This window comes from Heloderma suspectum, chromosome 2, assembly GCF_057233095.1.
Source record: "Heloderma suspectum isolate Gila_16-S chromosome 2, 16-S_ref, whole genome shotgun sequence".
NCBI lineage: Eukaryota > Metazoa > Chordata > Lepidosauria > Squamata > Helodermatidae > Heloderma > Heloderma suspectum.
The window spans coordinates 163,292,477-163,319,589 of NC_139459.1; the positions used below are offsets into that span (position 1 = coordinate 163,292,477).

The 27,113-nt window shown below is 47.7% G+C and overlaps 1 protein-coding gene across 4 annotated transcripts in view; it reads right to left on the reverse strand.

Moving 5' to 3' along the window:
- Nucleotides 1–3,244: 3,244 nt before the first annotated feature.
- CYP4F22 (cytochrome P450 family 4 subfamily F member 22) overlaps nt 3,245–27,113 on the reverse strand; it is a 37,817-nt gene continuing 13,948 nt past the window's right edge. For 2 of the 4 annotated variants that reach the window (XM_084835623.1, XM_084835624.1), the window contains exons 5-13: nt 25,419–25,546; nt 21,718–21,839; nt 18,809–19,076; nt 17,794–17,860; nt 16,484–16,613; nt 15,166–15,299; nt 10,418–10,482; nt 8,580–8,662; nt 3,245–6,770 (exon numbers count right to left, since the gene is read on the reverse strand). In XM_084835623.1, coding sequence (XP_084691749.1) covers nt 6,593–6,770; nt 8,580–8,662; nt 10,418–10,482; nt 15,166–15,299; nt 16,484–16,613; nt 17,794–17,860; nt 18,809–19,076; nt 21,718–21,839; nt 25,419–25,546 — 1,175 coding nt within the window. In that variant the 3' untranslated portion in view covers nt 3,245–6,592. Of the gene's footprint in view, nt 6,771–8,208; nt 8,663–10,417; nt 10,483–15,165; nt 15,300–16,483; nt 16,614–17,793; nt 18,190–18,324; nt 19,077–21,717; nt 21,840–25,418; nt 25,547–27,113 lie in introns of those variants that run through there. The other 2 variants (XM_084835622.1, XR_014787961.1) reach the window with 2 other exon arrangements.

A 27,113-nucleotide genomic window follows, 5' to 3' on the forward strand; every position in this document is an offset into this window, starting at 1 on the left:
ACCTTTCGTGGATTGTTAGGGTGGATTGTTAAGCCACAGTGGATTGTTAGAGGCCAGAGGGGCCGGCGTTGCTGCTGCTGAGTAGGTGGGCGTGGGACAGCAAGCAAACCACGGGCAGCGATTGCGCTTCCTTCCTCTTCGCCTGGGCCCAGCAGCAGGGCAAGCAGCAAAGCAAATGTCATGTGGGATACTTGGGCCAAGCTACATGGTCTCCACATCACGCAAAGCAGAATCAACGCAGATGTTTCTCCTTATTTTAACCCCCCCCCTCCCCAGGGTGGTGGAATTTCGGGAGGAAAATGGGAGGAAAGCTTAAATCCCCCTGCTCCTGGAGCACCATGGTCCTGACCTGAACTTTGGCAACGTGTGCTTACACAGAGGTAACACAATCGAGATTAATCCAATTTGAATGTAGTTTGGAGCCAAGTCCTGCTGCCGGAGGTGGGGTTGATTGAGCGATGGCCGCTCTGCCTTGCCTGAGGAAAATGTCAGTTCCTATGCCAGGCCTGCCAGCCCAGCCAGGTTTTGATAGCCATAGCGGTGTTTCAGGATGGGGACGAAGAGGTGGGGCAAGAAGCAAACTTTCGGAAGGAAAGTGTGCCCACACATTTCTTGGCCCAGAAAATCTGCCTTCCCTAGTGAGTGTGCTAAAAGGACAGCACCAAAGCGAAAGTTAGGGCTCCTGTTCTAGATGATCTCTCCCCCATCCCCCTGCACAGACCGACAGCAGTAAAAAAAAAAAAAAAGTGTTTTTCACTCTTATTTTTTATTTATTATTCAATTTATTAATCGCCCATCTGGCTGGTCACCCAGCCACTCTGGGCGATGTACAACATACCATAAAACAATTTAAAACAATAAAATTCTACCATAATTTTTTTTTAAAAATACCCTAACCCACCCCAAATGCCTGCCTGAACCACCACGTTTTTAATGCACGACGGAAGCTCATTAAAGAGGGGGCATGACGGAGTTCCCTAGGGAGGGAGTTCCACAGAGTGGGGGCCACCACAGAAAAGGCCCTCTCCCTCATCCCCACCAGTCTTAGCTGTCCTGGCTGATGGGACAGAGAGAAGGCCATCCGAGGCTGATCTTGTTAAGCGGCCTGTCTGGTGTTGCTGGAGGCGCTCCTTAAGATAGGCTGGGCCAGAACCATATAGGGTTTTAAAGGTCAAAACCAACACCTTGAATTTGGCCCGGAAAACAACTGGTAACCAGTGCAACTCCTTCAGCACTGGAGTGATGTGATCTCGCCAGCGGCTGCCTTTAATCAGGCGAGCCGCCGCGTTCTGTACCAGCTGCAGCTTCCGAACCGTCTTCAAGGGTAACCCCACGTAGAGCGCATTACAGTAGTCTAAACGAGAGGAGACCAGGGCATGTACCACCAATGGGAGCAGATGGTTGGGAAGGTAGGGGCGCAGCCGCCGTATCAGATGGAGTTGATACAGCGCTGTCCGGCTCACAGCTGACACCTGAGCCTCCATGGACAGCTGGGAGTCCAAAATGACCCCCAGGCTGCAGACCTGGTCTTTCAAGGGTAGCCGTACCCCATTCAACACCAGGTCAACATCCCCCAGCCTCCTCTTGTCTCCCACCAAAAGTACCTCGGTCTTGTCAGGGTTCAGCTTCAGCTTATTCCTCCCCATCCAGCCACTCACCGCCTCCAGACATTTGGACAGGGATTCTACGGCCAACCTTGGTGAAGATTTGAATGAGAGGTAGAGCTGCGTGTCATCCGCATATTGATGACACTGCACCCCAAACCTCCTGATGATAGCCCCCAGCAGCTTCACATAGATGTTAAATAGCATCGGGGAGAGGATGGAACCCTGTGGCACCCCACAAGTGGCCACAGGTCCGAAACCTCCTCTCCCAGTGCTACCCTCTGGTACCTGCCAGAGAGGAAGGACCGGAACCTCCGCAATACAGTGTCTCCGATGCCCAACCCCTCCAGGTGGTCCAGGAGGATACCGTGGTCAACGGTATCAAAAGCCGCTGAGAGGTCGAGGAGAACAAGGAAGGAGCATTCACCCCTATCCAGAGCCCTCCTCATATGCTTCTTCAGATGCATACAGCTAGTGACTCGAGTAGAGACTTAGGCTGCAATATATACTGACTTACCTGGGAGCAAACCCCATTGAACTAAATGGGAGTTAGTCCTGAGTAGACATGCATAGGATTGTGCATGGGTGCTGCATTCAACTTCAAAGAGTGAGTATGATGAGAGCTTGAGATGGGACATAGCTGCTTCATGTAATGCCCCAAATGGGAAGTATTTATTCAGAGCAGTGGTGCAGCCAGGTAACTTTAGAACCTGGACTTCAGGGTTGTATGGGGGTGGGAGAGAGGTGTACTACTTCAGTTGCAGAGCACACAAGTAACATTTCTCCAGCCACCATTCCACATTTTGTAACTGCTTCTACATTCCTGACATGTAGGAACCCTAACCTGGTCACGTGACAGGTCCACATGTAGTGGTTTCGCCAACTCCTTCCCCCTTCCCCCTCTCTATATATGGTGTCACCTTCCCAATGATGAGATGGATGTCTAGCATGTTATGAAAGACCTAGAGAGATTCCAGACCATTCCTGTCTGTTCATGTGTTTATGTAAATCATTTTTCAACTCTGCATATTGCATTTTTTATCTTTGTAAACCACTCAGAGAGCTTTGGCTATTGGGCAGTATAGAATTGTAATTAATAATAATGTAAAAGGGGCTTAGAAAGCTCTGAGGGATTGCAGGACCCTGATTTAACTGTCTGGAGAAGGAGATCTAGCTCTTGCTTGCTTGCAGGACAGAACAGAAGGCTCCTCCATTCTGATAGACCAGGCTTTCCAGAGACTTACCAGAGAGCATCTACATTCTCCAGATGCCCATGAGAAGCACAAAAAGTAAGACATGAGCACAATAGCACCCTTCCATTTGTGTTCCTCAGTAACTGGTACTGAGAGGAATACTGCCCCTGATACTGGAAGTAATATATAGCCATCATGACTAGTAGCTATAAATAGCCTTATCCTCCATATTTGTCCCCCACCAGCATTGTTGGGGCATACATATGATACACTGAGAATTGCAAGACGTGTTTATTTCACCCCCACAAAAAGAAATTACTTTTAGATGTCTTCCTCATATAAAACTAGATCTCACTTAGATTATTTGTAGTTACTAGCCTAGTATTACCTGTTCTGTAGCCCACCCATTTGTATATATGCATTGTTTCTGATCGTTCTTTTTTTTTTCTCCAGTATTTACCGAGGCACAAATGATGAGAAATTCTCTCTATGAAGGCCAAATACATACCATCTCCATGCTGAGTTTTTTCATGCATAAAGTTTCATATCAGTTAACTGTGTCACACCTGCTGCTTCATGATCTCTTATTAGGGACATGTTTCACAGTGTGTTTGTAAGGCTTGCTTATTATTTATGCCTGTTGCAAGAAGGCATAAATAGAGACTAAAGAGAATAACAATAAACTTGAAACTCTGTTACAAGAAGCCACAAACAATTATAACACTGCTCCTACATCTGAAGATTGGAATAAAAATATACATTTTAAACTAACAAACTGCTTTCCTCAAGGTTGAAACTCACCTTGACCTTTATTGAACAGCATTTTGGGGATCAGGGGAAAAGACTGGTAAATTATTGACTTTTAGGCTTCAGCCAATATATAGCTTCATCAGCAATTAAAGGCCTGTCAGGAACAGGTCCTTGTTACTCCAAAAATAATTAGTGATCAGTTTAAGCAGTTCTAGTCAGGTTTTTGTACTATAGACATAAGGAGACAATCTCAGCCTTTGGGGTCAAAAGGCAACTCCCCTCTTTGGGTGAGCAGCAAAAAAGGAGTTTCAGCAGTTCCATGCAAATAGGCAAGAAGGATGAAAGTCCAGCAAGCAATCTGGGACAGAGAAAGAGAAAAGGCAGAAAACAAAACCGGGGTCAATCAAGCCCATATGAGGATTCCTCTAACAAGGGCAGTGAAAGACAGGTCCTTCAGGACCCCACACAAAGTCCCATACAACAGTTTCAACAAGAGCCCTGCTCATAGTTGACCCCTTTCATACTTCCTGGGGCTGGACTACCCTTCTCAGACTCCTCCTCATTGCTGAGGAATGCAGTCTTAAAGGGGCAGTCCTCTGACCTGGAGGCTACCACTTCCTTGCCTCTCCATGATCTCTCCCAGGCACATTGCCTGCACTGGTAAGCAGGCTCAGTGGAGTGCAACAGCCTTGAAAATAAGGATGCTGTCTCCTCAATGGCATTGGGTCCCATCTCTGGGGGACCCAGCAACGTCAGCCCTACCATTAGGTAGAGTGAGGTGGCTGCCTCAGGTGGCAGATGCTAGAAGGCAGGGAGCAGAGTGCTGTGTGCCATGCAATCTGCTCTGCACCCCCGTAAGCGAGCTTGCTGCTCTCAGATGTAGTGGAGGATATTGTTCCATTGCCAGTACTGAAGTAAAGCTCAGCTGCCAGTCCAGTCAGTTTTTGTACATGGAGGATGGCATCGCCTCAATTTTCCCTAAGGCAGCAAATTGTCATGGGCCAGCCCTGGGACCCACACTTCAGGGGCGAAGGGGCAGTGTCCCCAGTTGGGCTCAGACTGCCTCCACGATCTGTGCCACAGGCTCCTACCCTCTGTGTGTTACTGCTCCAAGTTGGGATCATGACAGGGCATTGTCTCTGAACAGATCTTTTTGCAAGCTGATTGCTACCTTCTGTCCAGGACTGGTAGATGAAGAAGCACTTGTCTGGACTCTAAATTTGGCCCAGAGACTTTGGAATTGCCCCTCCTTATTCTTCTGCCTTTTCTTTTGAAAAACTTCCAAAGCCCACACTATTAACCTACAGTTTTCTCAGGAATCAAACTAAATCACCGGAGATCATCACACTGTCATGTTGATAGTACAGCAAAACACAGAAAACATCTCTGGTTGCAGCAAAAGTAAAACTGTTAAAGCCATTGCTCAACTAAATGTAGATGTCATGTTCACTCATTTGAATGCACACACATTCTGTCCCCACCCCTGTAAAATAGAGATCAAGATTAAAAATAAACCTGGGGGGAGCCTCACTCTAAATGTTCTTCTGTCTCTTGCTCTTCTGTTTTGTACTCAGCTCTGAGTTTGGAGAAATTAGGCTGATTGCTTGGACAGATGGCAATGATTTATTGATACTTCCTCAAAGGGAGCTAATGAAAGCCTGGGGATATTCCAGTTAATGGTCAATCTACTTGCAGAGTAGCAGCTGAGGGTAGGGTACGCTTGGAGAAAGAAAGGGAGGGAATTGTGAGTTTTTAGTTGGACTGAAAGCAAACCCTTCAATATTTCACAGATGAAAATAGGGACATGCTTGTAACACCATGATTTTTCATGCCAAAGGTCAGTACCCATTTCCCACTCAGAGATATGCAGCTTAACCCTATGCATGTTTACTCTGAAAAGACGCTGAACTGCAGACTGGAAGGTCGGCAGGTCAGCAGTTCGAGACCCGGGTGCTGCGTGACGGAGTGAGCTCCCGTCTTCAGTCCCAGCTTCTGCCAACCTAGCAGTTCGAAAGCAAGAAATTGCAAGTAGATAAATAGGTACCGCCTTGGCGGGAAAGGTAACAGCGTTCTGTGCACCTCGGTGTTCAGTCATGCCGGCCACATGACCACGGAAGCGTCTTCGGACAGCGCTGGCTCTTCGGCTTAGAAACGGAGATGAGCACCGCACCCTAGAGTCGGACACGACTGGTTGGGGACACCTTTACCTTTTACCTTTAAGTTCCACCATGTCCAATGGCTACAGGTTCACAGCCTTAACTTCTAGAGACCCTCTGGAGGAAGCTAGATCTGGAAAAGTGACACATTTAGCAATGCATACTGGCGATGTTTCAACAAAATTTCCTCAAATGGCACAAATAGGGGCAAAACGGACCACTATTTACGAAAGGCAGGTACCAGAAAATATGGACTGTCTCTGCTAAATAGGGGCCAGCAAGAGCATTTCTGGAAACACCAAGCGGGGGGGAGCAGGAAGTCCAGGGGGCCATGCAACACTGGAGGCGATTCCCTTTTCCAGAATGGAACTCCACTTGGAATCTAGGACTCCAAAAGCACAGTATGATAACCCTGCAGTAAAGGAGCCATTTTGGGGGTGGGAGGTGAGTGGTTGGGGGAGGCCCAGCCAAAGTGTGTTTGGAATATTTGCCTTAAAATGCATTCTTTACAACCCAGGAAGCAGATGCTTATGTTTAGACTGGAGCTCTCAGACCACTGTTGTGTAGCAAGTACAGTCACGGATCTAAAGCAACGTCAAAATGGCATTTTACAGTCAAAACGTATATAGCTTTAATGTAGCACATGATTGTTAGAATGCCTCTAACCTTTATGATGGCAAGGCAGAAACCAGGGCTAAGCAGCAATGCCAAGGCAGGCACAGTAGTGAAAGGAGGGGAGATGCATGCACAATGCAGCCTTGCCCTCCATGCTACTTGAGGTACAGTGCCGAGCCTCTGACCAACACAAGTCCTGTTTGCACGCTACAATACAGACTAAAGTACTAAGATCAGAGACGCCCCATCTTGTGTATGTGGTGTTGTTTTCTGATCACGACTGAGCATGTAGTGGCTCCACCTGCAGCCACAGCCCATTCTCTGCTCGCAGGATGAGCTCTGACTTGCGCCGCACGGACCGGCTCTCATCCAGCCGCACCACGAACCGCAGCAACGTCAGGGCCAGGGCCACCTTCAGCTCTGCCATGGCAAAGTTCTGCCCAATGCAGTTCCTGAAAGGGTGAGAGGGGTCAGTCCTGTAGAAGTCAGATAGATGAGCCAAAGTCCTTCCCCACATCCTAGCACCAAGGGAAGACAAGCCAGACTGACATTCCACTGGGAAGAGACACTCTGAAGGGCTGAGAGGCAGCCCTTGACATCATTCCTAAGGGAAAAGGGGTGGCTGGGGAAGGTCTCCCATGATGGAGCCACCACTGATGCCAGCATCTAGTTATATTCAAGCTTGGGTGAGCTGAGAATTTCCCAAATGCCTCTTTGAGGTCAATATGTGGCTGGCTTCTCATTAGAATTAGCACTGTGCCGAATTTTTCAATGTATTTATTTTCGACCATTTGTTGTGGGAGATGGGCCAAAAGAAATTGCACCTGAAAATTGTGGGAAGGGGTGAGAATTTTGGTTAAATTTCTCAGGGTGTAGGGCTTCAGTGCTTACCTTTACTGTCAGGAGGTGGCTAAGGGGTGTGTGCGCTCTTCACCTTTCCCCCCTATTCTGTCCTTTCAGCCTCTCTGGCTGCTTGAGCTTCTTGGAAAGCCTAGAGGACTTCACCTCCCTTGGAGCTTTCCAGTGCTGCCATCTGGTGAGGACCTGAAAGCTGAGCAGGGGGTGAGCAAGGCATTTTTGGTTTGGTTTTGTTGTTAAAAGTCCTTTCAACAACAACTCCTCACTCAGGTCTCAGGCCCTCAGCGGCGAGCAGCACTGGAAAGCCCCAAGGGAGGAAGTCCTGGTTAAGTCCTTTGGGGGGCTTTTCAGAAAAGAGACTTTCTGAAATTCTCAAAATCCAGCAAAAGAGTCAGAAAAAGGACTGCCCCTTTCACAGGGAAGCAAAGAGGCTGTGAAAGGGCAGGTCAGCTTTCAGCACAGCACTAATTAGAATGGCACATCTAGATAGATTTCTCTCTTCTTGATGCTCAATAACATTGCCCCTGAGCATTGTCTTGCATTAGGAAGAATCTTTAAGTTGCCTCAAGGAGGCTATTTCCATTAGGCACCAAACTGGCCCCTGTGCTGCGATGATACTTTCAGATACAAATGTTTATGTAGCAATTACCTGGTTTGTGCCGGAAATTCAGGGGCTGTTCAACCCATGAACTGCCAGGGTACAGTGGAAGCAAGCAAGGGTGCTGCCTCTGGCACACTTGTCACTTCTGCTTTGCATCTCACTTTGTAAACAACCCAGAGTTTTAATCCATTTATCACCCATGCTTTGTTGTTAGGTTGAAATTCGGGTTCTAGGTTCACACATCACATCCAACCCAGGAATGGGTTCTTTACAGAGCTGGATGTAAAGCAGAAGCAATGAGCCTGCCAGAGGCAGCGCGCTCACTTGCTCTGCCGCAGCCATGTCTAATTATGGGTCGTTTAATCCACAGTTAGTCATGAAGTGCAAACAAGGTCATTAGCCCTATTAACAGTGTCATACTGGATATTTTCTGGCACCATCACCTTTATCATATCAACATGAGAATGCTTTCCTTCACCTTTGAAACATTGGTGAAAACTCTGTGAAGAGTCACAGTGGAGTCTGCAGGGAGTGTTTTTGGCAGTGGGAGGAGGAACAAATATGCTTGATCGGGGTCTGGTGTTCTTGACACTTTTCACATTGATATAAAAAGGGACTGATGACAGCTAACATGATACAATTTTTTTGCAAGACTAGACTTTTTGAACTGCACAAATGTTCTTTTGAACTACATTCCACCCCACCCCTGGGTCTAGGGGCACATTTAAAAAAGAATGCCAACAGAGCCAAAACATGAAGACCTGACTCCAAAAGGTTTGGGAAGTGATGAGTGCCTGTTAACCTGGGTCCAGCAGAGAAGGGCACAAAGGCCAGTGGGGACTGGTGTTGAAAGGTCTCCGGATCAAAGCGGTGGGGGTTATAGACCTATGAGAAAAAGAACAAAATTGCAAAAACAGTCTGCATGAGGCTGGGAAGAAGCAGTGAGCAAGGCTGGTTCAATGGGAGTGCAAAGGTGAGCTCATCTATTGCTTGGCACTTAATGAGCTCTTGCAGGGCTCCTAATTCACAGTTAATGGGGGAGAAACTATATAGCAAGCCTTTCAGAGTGTATGAGAAAGGAAATGACTGACATCAGATGCTTCATTTGACAAATGTAATCTACAGTAAGAAGCCTAGCCAGTGTTACACAGGAAAAGTCACTTTGCATGTGAACAGGAGTGCTCACCAGACAATGGATGCAGGGAAGAACTGTCCAGCTAATGCATGGCACTGGAGAGTGGGCTCCTGAAACACTTCTGAAACAAATTTCAGGCCCAACACCAGAAAGCCAGGGCTCAAATAAAGCCATAAAGCTATTTCATCAGTGGATCTAGCTGTGAACGCATATTGTCACATGAACCTTGCTGGGGGGGGGGGGGTTCCCTATGTTCTGTTCCCTCGTGGAGAGTGGGGACAGCAGCAGGGGGAGAGGCCAGTTTATAGAAAAGAGCTGCACAATTTGTGATCCACGGAGTCAAGAACTTCGTGCTCCAGCCATGTATTGTTAACTGCCGGGAGCCTGACAACACCTCAGTTTTTGTAATTCCAGGCAGACAGCTAAAAAAAAAAAAGGGTGGGGGTTTTGAGCCCCTGGTAAGCTGTGGCTGACTTGGTAGCCATACATTGTACCTGCTGGACACTTCATGGGTCTGGGGACATAAGGCTCACTCATATAAAGTCCTGTGCCATTAGGAGAGCAAGAAGGCCCCTTCCAATCCTGTACTAGAGTTGGCACAGATTTGGACAGGAAAGAGCGAACTATTGAGTCTTCACCCTATGCCCCCAGAGGGAGCACCTCTACCTTATGAACTGTCCCACCTCTTAAATTCTGTGGGTGAGGCCCTGCCTTGGAGAAATAAATTTATGTGAGTGGGGGACCACACTTTCTGGGTGAAGACTCCTCAGTTATGGAACTCCAACTCAGAGGAAATAGGCTGATGGCCAACATTACAATCAGTTCATCAATTAATCAAACCTTTTTTCCTCCATTTGCAGCAGGGGTGAGCAACCTTTTGGGCACAGTGGCCTTTGCAGAACCCACCAGGGGTCACTTAAGTGGGCAGGGCTGGTGGTGAGTGGGGTGGCAGTGAGTGGGCCCAGGACAAATACACACTCACACATTCAACTCACTCTCACACATGTACAGGCATTCATTCACTCAGGTGGAGGTCGGGGCGGGTGGGAGAGGTATAACCTCACCACCACCACCACCCCAGTAATCCTGAACAAGATTTCCATCTCCATTAACTAGTTGGTTAACTTTAAAAGCCTCTGCCTTTTTACAAGAATTGTAAAAAACATTTTTATTCAGAACAGGTTTTTGTGGGTTAGTGCTTTGAAGATTCAGTCCTTGTGGTTTTGGTTGCTGTTTATGGTATGAGTTTTATTGTGTTTGATGAATGCCCAAATTGAACTGCTTTATAAAGACAGATATATTCTTCTTGGCTACTTTGGACTCCCCAGTGAGCATAAAGCAGAATATAAATCTGGAATTAAAATAAATAGCTTCACGGTGTGGGTCAGCCCAACCTACATGTGGAGAGGAATCCTATGGAAGCCCCCTTGAAGCTAGGCTGTGCCCCAAATGCTCACAAGAGGGATAGCAACACACTGCAAATATAGAAGAGCAGAAAACAATACCTCAGGCTCTGGCCAGACAGCAGGATTATGATGGGTCCCAAAGATACTGACCACGCAGATGTTCCCTGTGGAAGGAACAGTCTCTAATGAATGTGTGGATGTGCACACAAGACAGAAACTCCCATATAAGATGGGGGGAGGGAAGAAAGTTCAGGGGAACAGGAGAACATGGAGGCCTAAGGACCTGCCTAACAGTTGCAGTCATTAACAGTTATGGCAAAGAGTTAATATTTCAGTACTCTCTTGGCCTTCTGAGCCAGGGACCTCCACTAGCTACTCCTGCAGACTTTCAAAAGACTCAGGATCTTGTTTTGGCATTTGACATGGGGCAGGGAATTCAGTTTCTGACTCTGCTAGCGGCCAAGACCTACACGAGGCAGCCCAAGATGTTTTGCCACCTGAGGCAGACCTGCAAATGCTGCCAGAGTGCCACTCTCTCCTCCTCCTCCCGACTTCCCCCTCCCATGATGCATCTCCAGTAACTTCCACTCAGTGCTCCTTCACCAATTCTACCCACCCCTGTCTAGCCCCAAAGGTGCAGACATTTCCACACATACACCCTCGCACACTGCCTCACTCTGAGGAAGAATGCTAGTGCCCTTTCTCAGAGCAAGGCATTGGAGCAACCAGGCAAGATGGCCTCAGTGAACTATAGGGGCACCACTGACCACTTTGCTGCTCTAGCAAATACTGTTTAAAATTTAACAGTAAACTGCAGCAAAGATGCTGTGGCACCGGCCCTCTCTGGGGCCATCATGCCCTACAATGCCTTGCCCTGAGGAAGGGCCTTATGTTGTGACGTGGTGGCCATCCTCAGAGCAAGGCCTTGGGGCAACTGGGTGAAATGGCCTCACAGTGCCCAGTAGGAGTGCTGCCAGCCACTTTGCCACAGCATCAAGTAGCGTTCAAAGCTAGCTAGGCTTTCTCCTTGGCCCAGGGCAGCCAGCTGGTGGCACTAGGCAGGCGTGCACTTGTTCGCACTCTCCAGTTTGCCACCCGACCTTTATGGCAGGCCTGGCTCTGCATCTAGCACAATGAAACGCAAGGCATGCAGTAAATCAGGGTGAGCAACTTGTGGCTCTCCAGAAGTTTTCCTCTATAATTCCCTCCGGCCCTAGCCAGCATAGCCAATGGTGAAGGACCATAGGATTTGTAAGCCAAAGCATCTGGAGGGGCATCCGTTGCCCAGCCCTGCAGTAAATAAAGAGCTAAAGAGCAGAAGAGCAGCAAGGGTGTGCGTACACTGCAAGATTCCAAGTACTATAGCTTCCCTGCAATGAACCCTGGGAATTGTGCTCCACCATTCAACATCACAGTAATTCAAGTCTATGCCCCAACCACTGAGGCCGAAGAAGCTGAGGTTGATCAGTTCTATGAAGACCTACAACACCTTCTAGAACTAACACCAAAAAAAGATGTCCTCTTCATCATAGGGGATTGGAATGCTAAAGTAGGAAGTCAAGAAATCACCGGGATAACAGGCAGGCATGGCCTTGGTGTACAAAATGAAGCAGGACAAAAGCTAATAGAGTTTTGCCAAGAGAACACACTGATCATAGCAAACACTCTTTTCCAACAGCACAAGAGGCGACTCTACACATGGACGTCACCAGATGGTCAATATCGAAATCAGATTGATTATGTCCTTTGCAGCCAAAGATGGAGAAGCTCCATACAGTCAGTAAAAACAAGACCTGGAGCTGACTGTGGCTCAGATCATGAGCTGCTTCTTGCAAAATTTCGGCTTAAATTGAAGAACGTCGGGAAAACCACTAAACCGTTCAGGTATGACCTAAATCATATCCCTGATGAATATACAGTGGAGGTGAGGAATAGATTTCAGGGATTAGACCTGATAGACAGAGTGCCTGAGGAACTATGGACGGAGGTCCGTAACATTGTTCAGGAGGCAGCAACGAAATCCATCCCAAAGAAAAAGAAATGCAAGAAAGCAAAGTGGCTGTCTGATGAGGCTTTACAAGTAGCTCACGAAAGAAGGGAAGCGAAAAGCAAGGGAGAAAGGGGAAGATATACCCAACTGAATGCAGAGTTCCAGAGAATAGCAAGGAGGGACAAGAAGGCCTTCTTAAATGAACAATGCAAAGAAATCGAGGAAAACAACAGAATGGGAAAGACTAGAGATCTCTTCAAGAAAATTGGAGATCTCAGGGGAACGTTTTGTGCAAAGACGGGCATGATCAAGGACAAAGAAGGCAGGGACCTAACAGAAGCAGATGAGATTAAGAAGAGGTGGAAAGAATACACAGAAGAACTATACAGGAAAGATCTGAATGTCCCTGATAGCCATGATAGTGCGGTCACTGAACTTGAGCCGGACATCCTAGAGAGTGAAGTCAAGTGGGCCTTAGGAAGCATTAGTAACAACAAAGCTAGCGGAGATGACAGTATTCCAGCCGAGCTATTTAAAATCCTAAAAGATGATGCTGTTAAAGTGCTGCATTCAATATGCCAACAAATCTGGAACACTCAACAGTGGCCACAAGACTGGAAAAGATCAGTTTACATTCCAATTCCAAAGAAGGGCAGCGCCAAAGAGTGTTCAAACTACCGCACAATTGCGCTCATTTCACATGCCAGCAAGGTGATGCTCAAAATCCTACAAGCTAGGCTTCAGCAGTATGCGAACCGAGAACTACCGGAAGTACAAGCTGGGTTTCGAAGAGGCAGAGGAACTAGAGATCAAATCGCCAACATTCGCTGGATCCTGGAGAAAGCAAGAGAATTCCAGAAAAACGTCTATTTCTGCTTCATTGACTACACTAAAGCCTTTGATTGTGTGGATCACAACAAACTGTGGCAAATTCTGAAAGTGATGGGAGTACCAGACCACCTTACCTGTCTCCTGAGAAACCTGTACGAGGGTCAAGAAGCAACAGTCAGAACCAGACATGGAACAACCGATTGGTTCAAAATTGGGAAAGGAGTACGACAAGGCTGCATATTGTCACCCTGCTTATTTAACTTATATGCAGAGTACATCATGAGAAATGCCGGGTTGGATGAATCAGAGGTCGGAATTAAGATTGCTGGGAGAATTATCAACAACCTCCGATATGCAGACGATACCACCCTAATGGCAGAAAGCGAAGAGGATCTCAAGAGCCTCTTGTTGAGGGTGAAAGAGGAGAGTGCAAAAGCTGGTTTGAAACTCAACATTAAAAAAACGAAGATCATGGCATCTGGCCCCATCACTTCCTGGCATATAGAAGGGGAAGAAATGGAAGCAGTGACAGATTTTACTTTCTTGGGCTCCAAGATCACCGCAGACGGTGACTGTAGCCATGAAATTAAAAGACGCTTGCTCCTTGGGAGGAAAGCTATGGCCAACCTAGACAGCATAGTAAGAAGCAGAGACATCACCTTGCCGACAAAGGTCCGTCTAATCAAAGCTATGGTTTTCCCAGTAGTAATGTATGGCTGTGAGAGCTGGACTATAAGGAAGGCTGAGCGCCGCAGAATTGATGCTTTCGAACTGTGGTGCTGGAGAAGACTCTTACGAGTCCCCTGGACTGCAAGGAGGTCAAATCAGTCCATCCTAAAGGAAATCAACCCTGACTGCTCATTGGAAGGACAGATAATGAAGCTGAAGCTCCAATATTTTGGCCACCTAATGCGAAGAGAAAACTCCCTGGAAAAGACCCTGATGCTGGGAAAGACTGAAGGCAAAAGGAGAAGGGGACGGCAGAGGATGAGATGGCTAGATAGCATCACGGATGCAATGAATATGAACTTGAGCACGCTCCGGGAGAGAGCGCAGGACAGGAAGGCCTGGCGTGCTATGGTCCATGGGGTCACGAAGAGTCGGACACGACTGAACGACTGAACAACAACAAGGTCATCAGGGCATTGCTAATGGTGGATACCATAATGGATGCTGCTGTAAGCCTTCTTGAGAGCCCTTTTGGTGAAAAGCAATGGGAAAGGTCAAAACAAAAATGCTTTTAAAAGTTAAGATCACATAGGCCCAAACTATAGCATGGGGAGACATGCCAGTGCCTCTGATCCATGTCTCCCCTGCATCTCTTTGGTGACTTGTACTTGAAAACGTATGACATGATGCCACCCCGCTAGCATTTCTCTGCTCTTTGGCGAGTGGCAACCAGTGAAGTGGGGCAGGGGGGCAAGGAAACACTGAAGCAAGGACACCATACCTCACATTTTTCAGTAGGTTACAGAAGAGAGATGTGGTGAGAAGTGCAGCACTCATAGGTCTCACAGTAATGTGCAGTTGGGCCCTTAATGCCTTGTCACTTTTAGACTCATGGTCTTGGTAGTTAAAAGAATGACAGAGTTCTTTCCTCTGTTTTCTGACATGAGTTTTGGTGATGTCTGGCTTCTATTCCATATTACTGCTTGAAAGCACAGATTAATCTGGAGTGAAAGCATATGTCACAGAATTTGACAAAGCAAAATAGGCACACGCATTTTACGTTGAGTAAATACAAGATTCATAGTATAAGAGTGAGCCAGCCAGCCAAATAAGCAACCCACCTTCCATACGACCGGCAGACATTTTGAAATGCTAACTTTAATTTAGTATGACCAATTTGCGTGGCGTCATTCTAACACTGCAAAACATGGTAGCACAGCAGTGCCTTCAACCAGAGACTGCTGCTGTGCTGTTGCAGGTAGAGGATGGAGTAGTGGGGACAAAAAGAGAGTCCACCTGCCAGTTGTTGCTGCAGGGAATAGGACCAAGTGGCCCAGGTCCCTCCCAGGACAGATACCTTTGGGGATAACCCGTCCATCAGGCAGTTTCACATCCTCTGCGCAGTGTCGAGAAATGGCCGTGACGGGAGGGTGGAGGCGCAAGCTCTCCTTAATGCACATGGTGGTGAAAGGCATCTGGGAGAGGTCTTCCCTGAGAAAAGGAAGGGGACCAGCTATCAGACTTCATCATGATCAATGGGCACAGTAGCATCGATGTGTGTGGTCTCCCTTAGCAACCCCTCTTTCCTGGCTACAGGAGGAGGATGCAGCATTCGGGGGGTGGGGAGCTGGAGGAAAGGGGAAGGCAGCCATGAGACAGCCTGCCTCAGGGCTGTGTTTGCACTATATTGTTCCTGTTTAAAGAGGTGCCGCTTGTCACTCTCCCATCTCTCCCACATCAAAAAGGAAGACAACAGCTGTGCTGCACAGGCACAGCCTCTGAGAATTCTGCCCACTGTAGTGCAACTGGTGGCACCTGCACACCTCCCCCATATAGTATAACAAGGCTGGGCGTTACGTTACCCAGAGGGCATTATCTCTGGGCTTGAGATTTGCAGTCAGGCTTTCTGCTCTGCCTGCCGACAATCCAGATGTTGGCTTCATAGCAGTGGCTCTCAAACTGTGGAGTGGACCTACTTGGGACACTCAAGGGTCCAGGGAAAGACAGGGTCCTGAGGCAAATGTATCCTCCCTCTCATCAGGAGCCAAAGCATAGATAGGTTGAAGGCTTCCTGGCAGAAGATCCTCCTTGCTGGATTTGTGGGGCTGACTTTTCCTCTACTTGCCCCACCATTTTAATGGGGAAGGGTTCTGCTTTGTTCTATTGATGCTTCTCTGGGTGGTCTTAGGCAGGTCAGGGACACTCAGTTATATTCCTTTTCTAATGCCAGCAATGGATTAATGCCCCCCACCCTCAGATCCTTGCACTCAGCAGCAGGCTGAATCCACATAATTATGACCAAGGTCATCTGTGGAACAAATTGGTTGGCTGGTGCTGGGTTGAAGCCTCCAGAAGGTAGGGTGAATTTAGGAGGGTGGGCTGAGCTCTAATAGTTGGTGAAGCACAGCTTTACACTACGTTCATAGACACAGCATATTACAAGTTGCCCTTTTTAAAAAAATCTGGAGAGATCTGCAGATGTGTGCCATCCATATCTAATTTCTACTGGGTGAAATTAGAACCTGGCATTCAACTTAGATCCCCCTCTGGCTTAGCTTACTTTGTCAGTTGTGGACTGGGGTGGGGTGGGGGGATATGTGTAAAAATGCTAATCTCCATGTAGCTAGGCAGTAAACATTTGGGTTCAGTTCCATCTTCCGCCCCCAATCCATCACCATTCAATCACTTCCGTGTCCCGGCCCTGCATCAGATCCCGAATCTCCTCCCGGCACTGGTCTTGGTACTTGAGGTGCCGAGCCAGATTGTACAGCACCCAGGACAAGCCACTCGCCGTAGTGTCATGGCCTGCAGTGAGAGAGAGAGGCTGCATACAGGATGCCTGCAGCATCTGGAGCTCCATTGCAGCCATGGCATTCTGTATCACCCCATTCATCATATCCTAAAATTTCACACTAACATATCAAATTCTGCAACTGGAATAAATATGTAGCATGTCCAGTTTGCATGCTTTTCTGGGTTTATTTTGTGGGAATGCAGAATTTTTAGCTTATTTTTTTAATCAATGGGACATCCCATTAAATGTGCTTAAGGATCAATTATGGTCCACAAATATTCAAGAGTAACATCTGTTACACTGAGGGACAGGGACTTGCTCTTTTAATTAAGGCTGTTACTCCTGTGACTGTGCAGGAACTACTAAAATGAACCCTAAGGCTGATGTCCTAACATACCCAGGGCTAAAGAACACGGCCATGCCAAGAATTCCAAAAGTCTGAGAAAGGGCCATGATCCTCCTCCTCCTCTACACACCGATCAGAATCTGACAGTAGCCTGTGATGGGGCATCATCATCTCCACCTGCACACCTCTCCAAAGTGCCAACCCCTCCCTCCCACCTGAAGGGACAGGAGTCCAACCTGGGAATATTCCTCTAGGCCTCGAACAGCACAGTGATACTGGCAGCCAAAGGCAGCTACACAATTCCAAAGGCTGAATGATCCCAACCAGACAGGACTGAAAGTGGGGCAGCTGTAGAGGGTTGGAGAGGGGGACTCAGACACTGGAAATCACAGCTCTCCCCAATTGCAGGGTTCAACTAACTGCAGAACTCGGCAACAGCCAGGTGACAAGGTGAAGTCCCGGAGAGGCTCCCTGTCTGTTTGTCTCCCTCTCTCTTGGGTATATAGAGAACCCCAGAGTCTGGGCCTTGAAACCAAAACCTTGTGTCTAAGCTAGGACCCAGCACATGGTGACTTGATCCCAAGGGCTGTGGATAAAGGCAGGCTGCAGGATGCATCAAAACTGGGGCAGCACCAGGTCAGGGCCATGGACAACATACAATAGTCCCCCCAGAACAATTTAATCACCCGTAACTCAGCCCCTTTGAGATTTCCAGTGACTGAACGTGGCACCGGGCCCACAAAGCCAGCCTGCTTGTCTTCCTGGGGCCTGGGTAAGGAACTGAGCCCCATTTCTCCAGGGATAATCCGAGCACTGGCTAACTAGATCCAGCCCAGGCATCTCACCCCTAAACATGAAGGTATCAGCCTCTGCTGCGATGTCTCCATCAGACAAGTGATGCCCCTCTTCATCCTGCAAGCACAAAACTAGGTGTTTGCCAAAACAAGACTGCTGCCTGTCTACCTGAGACTCTCACCCGCATCTTCCTGTGGTGGGCAGCTTTTTCATGGGCCAAAGTCTCACGCAGTTTCTGCTTATTCCACTACCCTCAGGTAGTCAGCGGTCGACATGGGTGCACAGCTGCTGAGGGCCCAGCAGGTCAGAGGGGCCCATCCCTGCTGCAGCTGCTGCCATCCCCCTCCTAACCCTCCCAGCTGGCCCTGCTGCCGAAAGTGGTGAGGGTGCAGGCCCAGTGGCGCTCCATTTTTAAAGAATTTTTTTTTACTTTGAATAGCAGCACTCTGAACCAATCAGACACTGCCTTGGTGGAGGGACTTGGCCAATGAGGGCACAAGAGCGATGTATAAAATGCCCTGTGCCCTCATTAGCCAAGAACCCCGCAAAGGCAGAGTCTGATGGGTTCAGAGCGCTTCTACTCAAAATGTAGGTGTGTTTTTTCTTTCAAAAGTGCTTGCAAGGCCAGCAGGTCGCCAGGTGCCGCAATATTTGCCAGTGAGTGACAGCCAAGCCAGGTGAGGATCAGACGGAGGAACAACAGCTATCCCCTACCAGGAAAACAAAAAGGCACAATGGAGGGAGGGAGCCCCTGCGCGTGGTTTCAGGCCGGTGAAAGCTTCTATGGGCAGCAACCGGACGGGCAGCAGCAGCAAGTGGAGGGGGGCTTCGGTGGTGGCAGGCAGGGATGCTTCGGTGGCAGGGGGCTTGGGCAAGTGAGTGGGTGGGCAGCTTCAGCAGCAGCATGGGCCCATTGGCAGCACGATGCTGAGGGCTCACTGGAATCTGTTGCTGGCCCCGACCATCATCCAAATCTGCTGTGGAGGGCTTCCATTGCGATAGATATTCCTGCCCCATGAGAATGAGCCGCACCATCCCTGTCCTTGCCACCCTTATGCCCAGTACCTTGGCCAGCAACAGAACATCAATGAAGTCCACAGTTTTTCCCCGCTTCGATTTGATCCAAGCATCTTGTCCTAAGCAGTCAAGTACTACTCGTCGTTGCTGAATTGCATCGGCTGTGAAACGGTGCACAGTTTCACATGCACTACGGAAGCGGCGGCCGTCAGCTGTCCAATAGTAGAGCCAGTCGAAATGATGGTGCAGATGGTGGTGCCGACGCACTACAAGGGAGCTGAGCTCTAAGATGGCCGCAATGTAATCACTTGATTTCCTGGAACGTAGCAAGCCCACTGGTCAGCAGAAAACATGAGAGGAAATCTCAACAGAAGCTGTCCTGGGAATCTAGGAACATGGTTTCTTGGCACAGGGGTGGGCAGAAGGTAGATCTCCAGATTGTGGGAATTCAACTGCCAAAAGTCCCACCCAGCATGGCTGGTCAGGAATGCTGGGAACTAAAGCCCAAACATCTGAAGATCTACTTTCTGCATACCCCTGTTCTGGGAAATACTGGCCAGCCCCTGATATAGCCCAGGTGTGAGCATATCCCTCAGGCCTGAACAGTTGCACTACTGTAGTTCCAGCGGTGCCTATTTAACACAGATACAACACCTGTCTCTCATCAGCACTGAAATTCCAAAAACTGTTGTCTTTTGCAGTTAGAATGTACATCACACTGAGAAACACTTAGGGCCTGTCTTCATGGTTGATTTGCTGTGGATTGGGACTTTTGGAGATCCTTTGCAGCAGATGATGCTATGGCCAGTCCGCAGCCACCCCAGAGTTTACCTGTGGGGAAGCCGCATTTTTGCAGAATACTTTTACTCTGTTGTTTTCCTTTAATTTGGCTCCCCTGTGGTTCAGCTGCTGTGTGCCCATCCCTCTACTTTAAATTCAGTATGATGGGGTCGTCCTAGGGGTGTGTCTTTCACCTGGCTGTGCCCTTGCTAACCTAGGTAAATGAAGTAACTGTCCTTCCTTTCCAACACATCAAAGCCCTAGAACACTTTTTCAAGCCTTCAGAATCACGCTGCACTTCCTTTTCACTAGTGGGAGTAATTAACCTCAGTGATTATGCACTTGTCTGATGTTTGCATTACTTCGCTTCTCTGATGTTGTATTAAATCGCTTTCCCTATTTATTATGTAAGGTCACTCTGATGCATAAGAGCTTTAGTGCAGTAGCAATCTGGTGAGGTCTCGGGATCACACGAGCCTATCATTGCAAGCAGGGAGAAAGTGCCCAGAAAAGGAGAAAGGGGGTGGTGGAAGCTACAACTCCGTGAGTCTGGAGTGGGGCGAAACTGGGGTGGTGGGATGCTCTCAGAGGGACCCTTCAGATGCTGCACTCGAAAATCAGGGATTTGGGCTTCTTCAGGGAAATCTGCACACATTGGGAAAAGGCTGGGGAGGAATAACTATATGACAGTTTGCTAGACTGGGGCAAGATTGGGGTGGTGGGATGCTCTCCTGCGGAGCGAGTATCTAGCCTGCCTTTTAGCACTGTTTCTAGCCTTCAGAATTGTGAACTAGTTACTCTCCATTCATAATAATGTAGTAGCTGGGGGGAGCCTGGACAGGGGTGGGAAACAAGCTGCTGTCTTTGGTTGAGCAGCCTGTGCCAGGTTGATGTTGTTCAATTCTACTCCCCCCACACCACCGGGAAGTATGGTCTTTTCAAGCGCTGTGTGACCCATGAAAACCAGTTTTTTAAGGTACAGTATACTCAGCTTTTCTTGCTTCATGTGTCCCTGACAGACCAAAGCTGATTCCATGAAAATCCGGATAATACTCCAACGTACTTCTCATTCTGCTGCTGTGAAGATCCCCTGCAACCCCACAAGTGAAGTATTGTCCAGGAACACTTACGATGTCCCAGTAAGTCAGATGTGGCACAATCCTATGTATGCTTATTCTGCAGTAAGTTTCAATGAGTTCAATAGGTCTTGCTCCCAATAAAGCATACTTAGGATTGCAGCCTCACAGTCTAATTCTATGCATATTTACTTAGAAGTAAATCCCACTGTGTTCAATGGGGCTTTCTCTTAGGTAAATATGGACAGCATGGGTGGGGAATCTGCAGGCCTCCAGATGTTGCTGGACTCCAACTCCCATCAGGCCAAGCCAGCAGGGCCAATGGTCAGGAATTATGGGAGTTGTAGCCCAACAACATTTGGAGAGCCACAGGTTCTCCACCCCTGATACAGGATTGCAGCCTTAGTCTCCCAAGGAATCTCTCCACTTTGTGAGCCTGCTGCAGAATAACACAGCCTTCTGGGAAACCCCACCCCTCACATTTTTTATATCTAAACGTAAAAAAAAATATGTTGTTCCTTCCTACACAACACATTTCAGACATTTCGAAACAGGCTCAACTATTGTGACTCCTAACAAAGATCCCTGGGAACGCTCTCTGTAGGTATCGCCAAGAAATATTTGTGGGCACCCTCACATAACCACAATTACCAGTTTCTTGAGCAGAAGCTACAAGGGCTAGGTAAGACTTTCGCATATAAATTAACCCCAGTCTCATATGGGAGAGGGCATTCTGAAGCTCAGGCTCCCACACTTCCTTGCAGAAGCATTCTGGCTACTGAGCTCCATGAAACTGACTCATTCATGTCATATTCTCTCCAGTTCAGTATGAGGTGCTGTTCTGTCAAATAATGTGACCAAACATCTTTCCACTAGGGGAGGAAGCATATACTCAGAAAACAAGCTGGCAAGTCCTCCTCCTGGGCTGTGATTAGCTCCTAGCATGTGCCTTGTAGCTCTTTGTGATGCGGGACTACAGCACTGAAGGTGGCCTGCTCCAGAAGCAATGGGTAAAGGCATTCATGGGGTCACTTGCTATTGGGAAATAAAGAATCTGGAAAGCCACTGGCATCCCAAGGTTCCTCCTGCTGGTTTACTCACTCTTGGCAGTTGCTTGTATAGCTGAAGACACATTTCTGCAAGCTATCCAGTGTCATGAGGCTGATCTGCTCAAACATGTCAAGGGAGGCAGGACCTGCTGAGGTCAGCTTGCGCCACCTGGCCTGCAAAAACAGGGTGAGCACGAGATCAGAGCTGGCGTTGCTAGATGGAACCAAACAGAAAAGAGTGAACAACTGGTGAACAAGGTGGCAGAGCTCTGGCAGAGGACAAGAAGGAGACGGGGAGTGGTCCACACTGGGGAAAGAACCACACAAATGGTTGGTGTTTCCATGAGCAGATGAAGGAGAGGAAGGGGTTAGGGTAGCTCATACTTGCACCATGGGTACACAAAGATGGGGGGGAAGAGAATGGATGGGAGAGCCAGTGCAAAAGCAGCTTATGCCCAACGTCAGTGCAAGGAACAGCTGAAAACAGAAATTTCTCAGACATTTAAAATCTGGCGTATTGTCAAAATTAAAAATCTAAGGTGGATATTTATGCAAGGTGGATTTTATGATCTTGCCCAAAATCAATTTCAGCTCTTGGTAGATGATTGTAATATTCCAGCCAATCCATCTCTCCAAAGCATTGCTCACCTGTATGTGATTTTCTGTGAATATTTGGTATTTAGGGGCAGAAGGTTTTATATTTAAACTTCAGAATGGATACTTGGGAGCGGGACAAGAACTGAAGAGATTCAAATCTTGTCACCAGACATCGTCCCTACAAGTTGAATTCCCCACAAAAACTGTACGGGATGTAAAATTTGAAAGAAACAAATTTGAACTTCAAAATGTGAGATCTGGAGTTTGTTGTAAGGGAGGAAGGGCAAATTCACATGATCACATTCATTATTCTGTACAGGTATTTACCCACAGGTTGTTTGTGAGCGCTCTAGAGAGAGAATGGTCCAATTCCCACCCATTCACCTGGTTCCACTTTCAATTAACAACCCAGGAAAGCCCCATTCCTGGGTTGTTTCATAACATGTGAACCTGGAAACTCTGGGTTGTCTAGGGGTTAAACAATCCAGAGTTAACCCGATTTGTTGTTGTGTTAACTCTGGACTGTTTAACCCCTAAATAACCCAGAGTTTCAGGAACAGGGCGTTCCTGGGTTGTTAAATGAAAGGAGAAGTGGAGAGCGGAAGGGAGGCAGCACACTTGCTCGCTCCCCTGCACACCCGCCAATTCCTTGACTAAGCAACCCAGGAATTGGCCATGACGTGCACACTGGGTCTTACTCTGCTTTCTATGCAAAAGTGAAAGGTTTGTGATTCATTCATTTTATTTTTAAAATGTCTACTCCAACTTTCTGCCATGTCGTAACTCAAGGCAGCTTACGGATAATTAAGATATATTAATTATCTTAATTAATTTGGTTAATTAAATTTGGTTAAATTTAACGTACTGGATTTGGTTTCAGGCCTCTGATCTAGGACAATATTGCAGCACATTATCTGTTCATCTGCCCTGTTGCAGTGTAGTTGTAGGTGGAATAGGTAGGCTAAATTTCCCTTAGGCAGGAAGTTACTGTTGTTCCTGTTCAATCATCCATCCATCTCTCTTCCTCCTGTTTGTTTTTGTTTCCTAATCCCGAACCTTAAGAGATGTATGCTTCACTGTACTGGCATGTACGGTTATCTCATGGATATTACCTAGCACAGGATTCAGACCAAAACATGGATGGGATTGTATTAGAAAGTATATATAAACAAAGAGATGTGCAAGCAATGCCTGGATAGTGGGATGCTGGGGCATTTGCATGCTCAAAGATCCAAGACCACATGTGTATAAAATACAGAGATCTTATTGAAAAACCTGAATAGAGCTTAAAATTAACTCAAGAAATGTCACTGACCTTGTTCTCAAGATCAAAATAAGCTGGGCATGGTTTGAATAATCACTGTCTGGGCACGGCTTGTCGTGTTGTTCAAACCCAGATGGCATGGCTTGTTGGAGGGGGAAACAACCCTCCAATAACCGATGGGCTGTTGTAGGGTTATTGGAGGGTTGTTTCCCCCTCCAAGTCATGGCACCCGGGTTCAAACAGCCCAGCCAGCCATGCCCAGGCACTGATTGTTCAAATTGTGCCCAGAAACAATGCAATTTAAATAAGCTTATTTATTTAAGCCAGGGTAGTTTATTTTGATTGTGTGAACTGGCCCACTGAGTATTTGAACACACGTTGAAGGAAATAATGAGCAGCTGTGGAATTCTGTTGCTCTCTACCACAAACAATGGTAGAAACAACTAAGGAAGCAATCCTATTGGGAGAGGCAGCCACCTCCGAACTCGGAGGCAACTGTCTATCCAATGCAGGGCAGGCGGAGCTGTCTAGCCGTGGGACTTCAGAGTGGGGGGGGGGAGAGGCCGGATGACATATAGGAAGTGTCGTACCAGCACTTCCACACCCCTGCCCCTCCCCGCCCCCAGGAACGCCCCCTTTTGCCCTGCTCTGCTCTTCCGAATGCAAAGCCTGGGGATGATCCGCACCGCCTACAAGGGGGTGGGGGAGAGGGAGGGGGTGGGAAGGTGGTTTTCCGGGAACTGGCCTTGGAGCGCGGGCTCCAAGGTCAGTTCCTGGAAACCAAACAATTCTATGGCCATCTAGCCGCTGTCTAGCAGCCACAGGATTGTGCCCTAAGAGTCTTACATTGTTGGGCTATAACACAGACATCATTGCAATGATAAGCTGATTAACATATTGAAATGCAGAACTGAAATGCAGAAAAGTACAGACAGTGATTATTACCTTAAGGTTGTCATTCACAAAACCTTGTTAAGGTAATAATCACTGTACTTTTTTGCTTTTCACTTCCTTCTGACAACACACTTTACATTTCACTCCCCTTCCCCGCCCTGCTTGTTTGACCAACTGAGGTCAATACTTCATGCATCTCACAAAGCGGACTAGAGTCCATAAAAGCTTATGCCAGAATAAATACGTGTGTTAGTTTTTAAGGTGCCATGAGACCCTTTGTTGTTTTTTCCTGCAACAGACTAACACGACTACCCCTCTGGAAATGGTAGAAATGACAACCACAAAGGACCGGTGGCACTCGGGCTATCACAGTCCAAACTGCAGTTATAAAGGTTATGAACACATTATCTGAAAAATGAAACACATTTTCCTAGGTATGAAGCAGAACTCTTTGCTCAGGATATGTGACAATGGTACATGCAGACTTGCCCTACGAACAAAAACAATTGTGCATTTACATGTGCGCGTGCATACACACACGATCATGTGGAAGGGCCCTTAGAATGCTCTTTTACCTCCCCAGTTCATTGAAGCCAGGGGTGGGCAGCCCGTGGCCCTAAGGCTACATGCAGCCCTCAGCCTAATTTCACAATCCCTCTGCACACGTTAAATTCAGACCTTTGGCAAAAGCCATCTGTCCCTTCTCTGACAGCCCACTGCATGGGAAAGAAGAGGGGAGAGAGAAAAGGGCTTGGCAGAAAGAGAAAATGGGCAACACACCTGCTTTTGGCTCTGGCCCTGCCCACTGCCGTTACCCACAAAGGAATTGACAGAAAAAAGTTGCCCGCCTGATTTAAGCTCTAGTGCAGGAGGCAACCAGGAATCGGTTGGATTGCACAGCTGGTGCTGGGATAGAATGATATTGAATGGATGAGGGAATAGGTACAAATGAAGTGGGGCAAATTTGCAGATAGCACAGGAGTGTTGGAGGAACTCACATGCATGATATTCATGCTCTGGTTGAAGATATTCATGTAAGGCTTCAGGATATCAAAATGAAAAGCAGGGGTAAGCATGCGCCGGTGGCTTCCCCACTTCTTCCCATTGCTCAGAAGTAGTCCATCCCCTGGGACAACAAGAAATGGCTGATTGGGATATGTTATCCTGGCAGTGAAAATGCTTGCAGCTAGCCAACCTCCTGTAGTACCTAACTCACCACGCCCAGAGGAAACTTACCAGAAGTAGCCACAGAAAACCTCCATAACGATGGGCACTGGATGGAGTTGTGCAGCACCTATTTTGCCTATCTACTGGTTCTATCAGTGGCTAATGATCATGGAAGACGAATACAAAAAGTACAACTTCCATATTCAGGCACAAGCTCAGAAGCTGTACACCAGCCTTCCCCAACCTGGTGTCCGTCAGATGTTTTGGACTACAACACACAGCATTCCTGATCGTTGGCCAAGCTGGCTGGAGCTGAAGCCCAAAACATCTGGAAGGCACCAGGCTGGGGAAGGGTGCTGTAGACCCAGAGTGAAGGATGGAAATTGCATCCTGGCCTGGCCCCTGTTTGTGGGCCACCCTGAAGTATCTAGTTTGCTCCTCTAGGTAGACAGGAGGATGCTGAACTACAAGAACTAGGCTGGCCCAGCGTGAGCCCAGAGAGCATCCATCTGGAGGGATTTTTCTAGGGAGCAATGGAGACCAAGGGGCTAGGTTATGTTGCCAATGTGGATGCAGAATGACCTCTTTATCTGGAAAATCTTTAAGAAACAGATGCCACCTCTGATCCCCCAATCGGAAGCTGAAAGCCAAGCTCAAGGTCTTAAACTAGACACCCTCCCTAAAACGTAATGCAGCTAATTCAGCTGCACTAGTGAAGTCAGGACTTCCCTGTGCATGCTGTGCCAGAGATGATGCAATGGGCCCTGTGGGAGAGAGGTTGTGGCTGCTTTTTTCCATCCCCAGACGAGAAGCTGCATAGAGACTGGTTTTACTGCAGGCAGGGTGTCTCTTACTGTGGGGATAGTCAGGTCAGGTCAGGTCGGTCAGTCAATCCAGTCAGTCAGTCTATTACATTTCTATACCACCTGAAGCTCTCTGGGCAGTTCACAAAACGTAAGTTAGTCAGTAGGTGCACTGGATGTAGTGCTACCTGGGTGGAATTGGGAGACTCCTGTTCTGTTCTTGTTTAAGAGAGACAGTGACCCAGTGTACAATCCAGTAACAAACTGTGGATTGTTCATCTCAGCGAGAATGGCTGGGTGGCCTGAAACCAGCATGCGTGCTTGCCCCTGCTTGTCTTTTCAACAATCCAGAGTTTGTTAACTGTGGGTCATGGTGACATGTGAACCGGACTGATAAAAATTCTTGTCTAGCTTCCTGATTGGTGTGTCCTTCTCTAAGTCTGCCATGACACTTGCTGATACACCATCACCACTTGTAGCCCAATTCAGGTCAAGCAGGTTCAAGGTTATTTCAAGATGAGAAGATTCCAGCTTGAGTCACAGTACAATTGTGAAGTGATGTAGATACATCCCCACCCAACTTACTCTACACTGCACCTTTCTGGTACTGCCACTATTGGCCCACAGGTGCTTCCTTGCCAGGTGTTCCTGCTTGTCTCGCAGATTGCCTCCACTAGAGGCTCCTCCGCTCTCAGCAACTGGTAGCAATAAGCCAGAGAGACT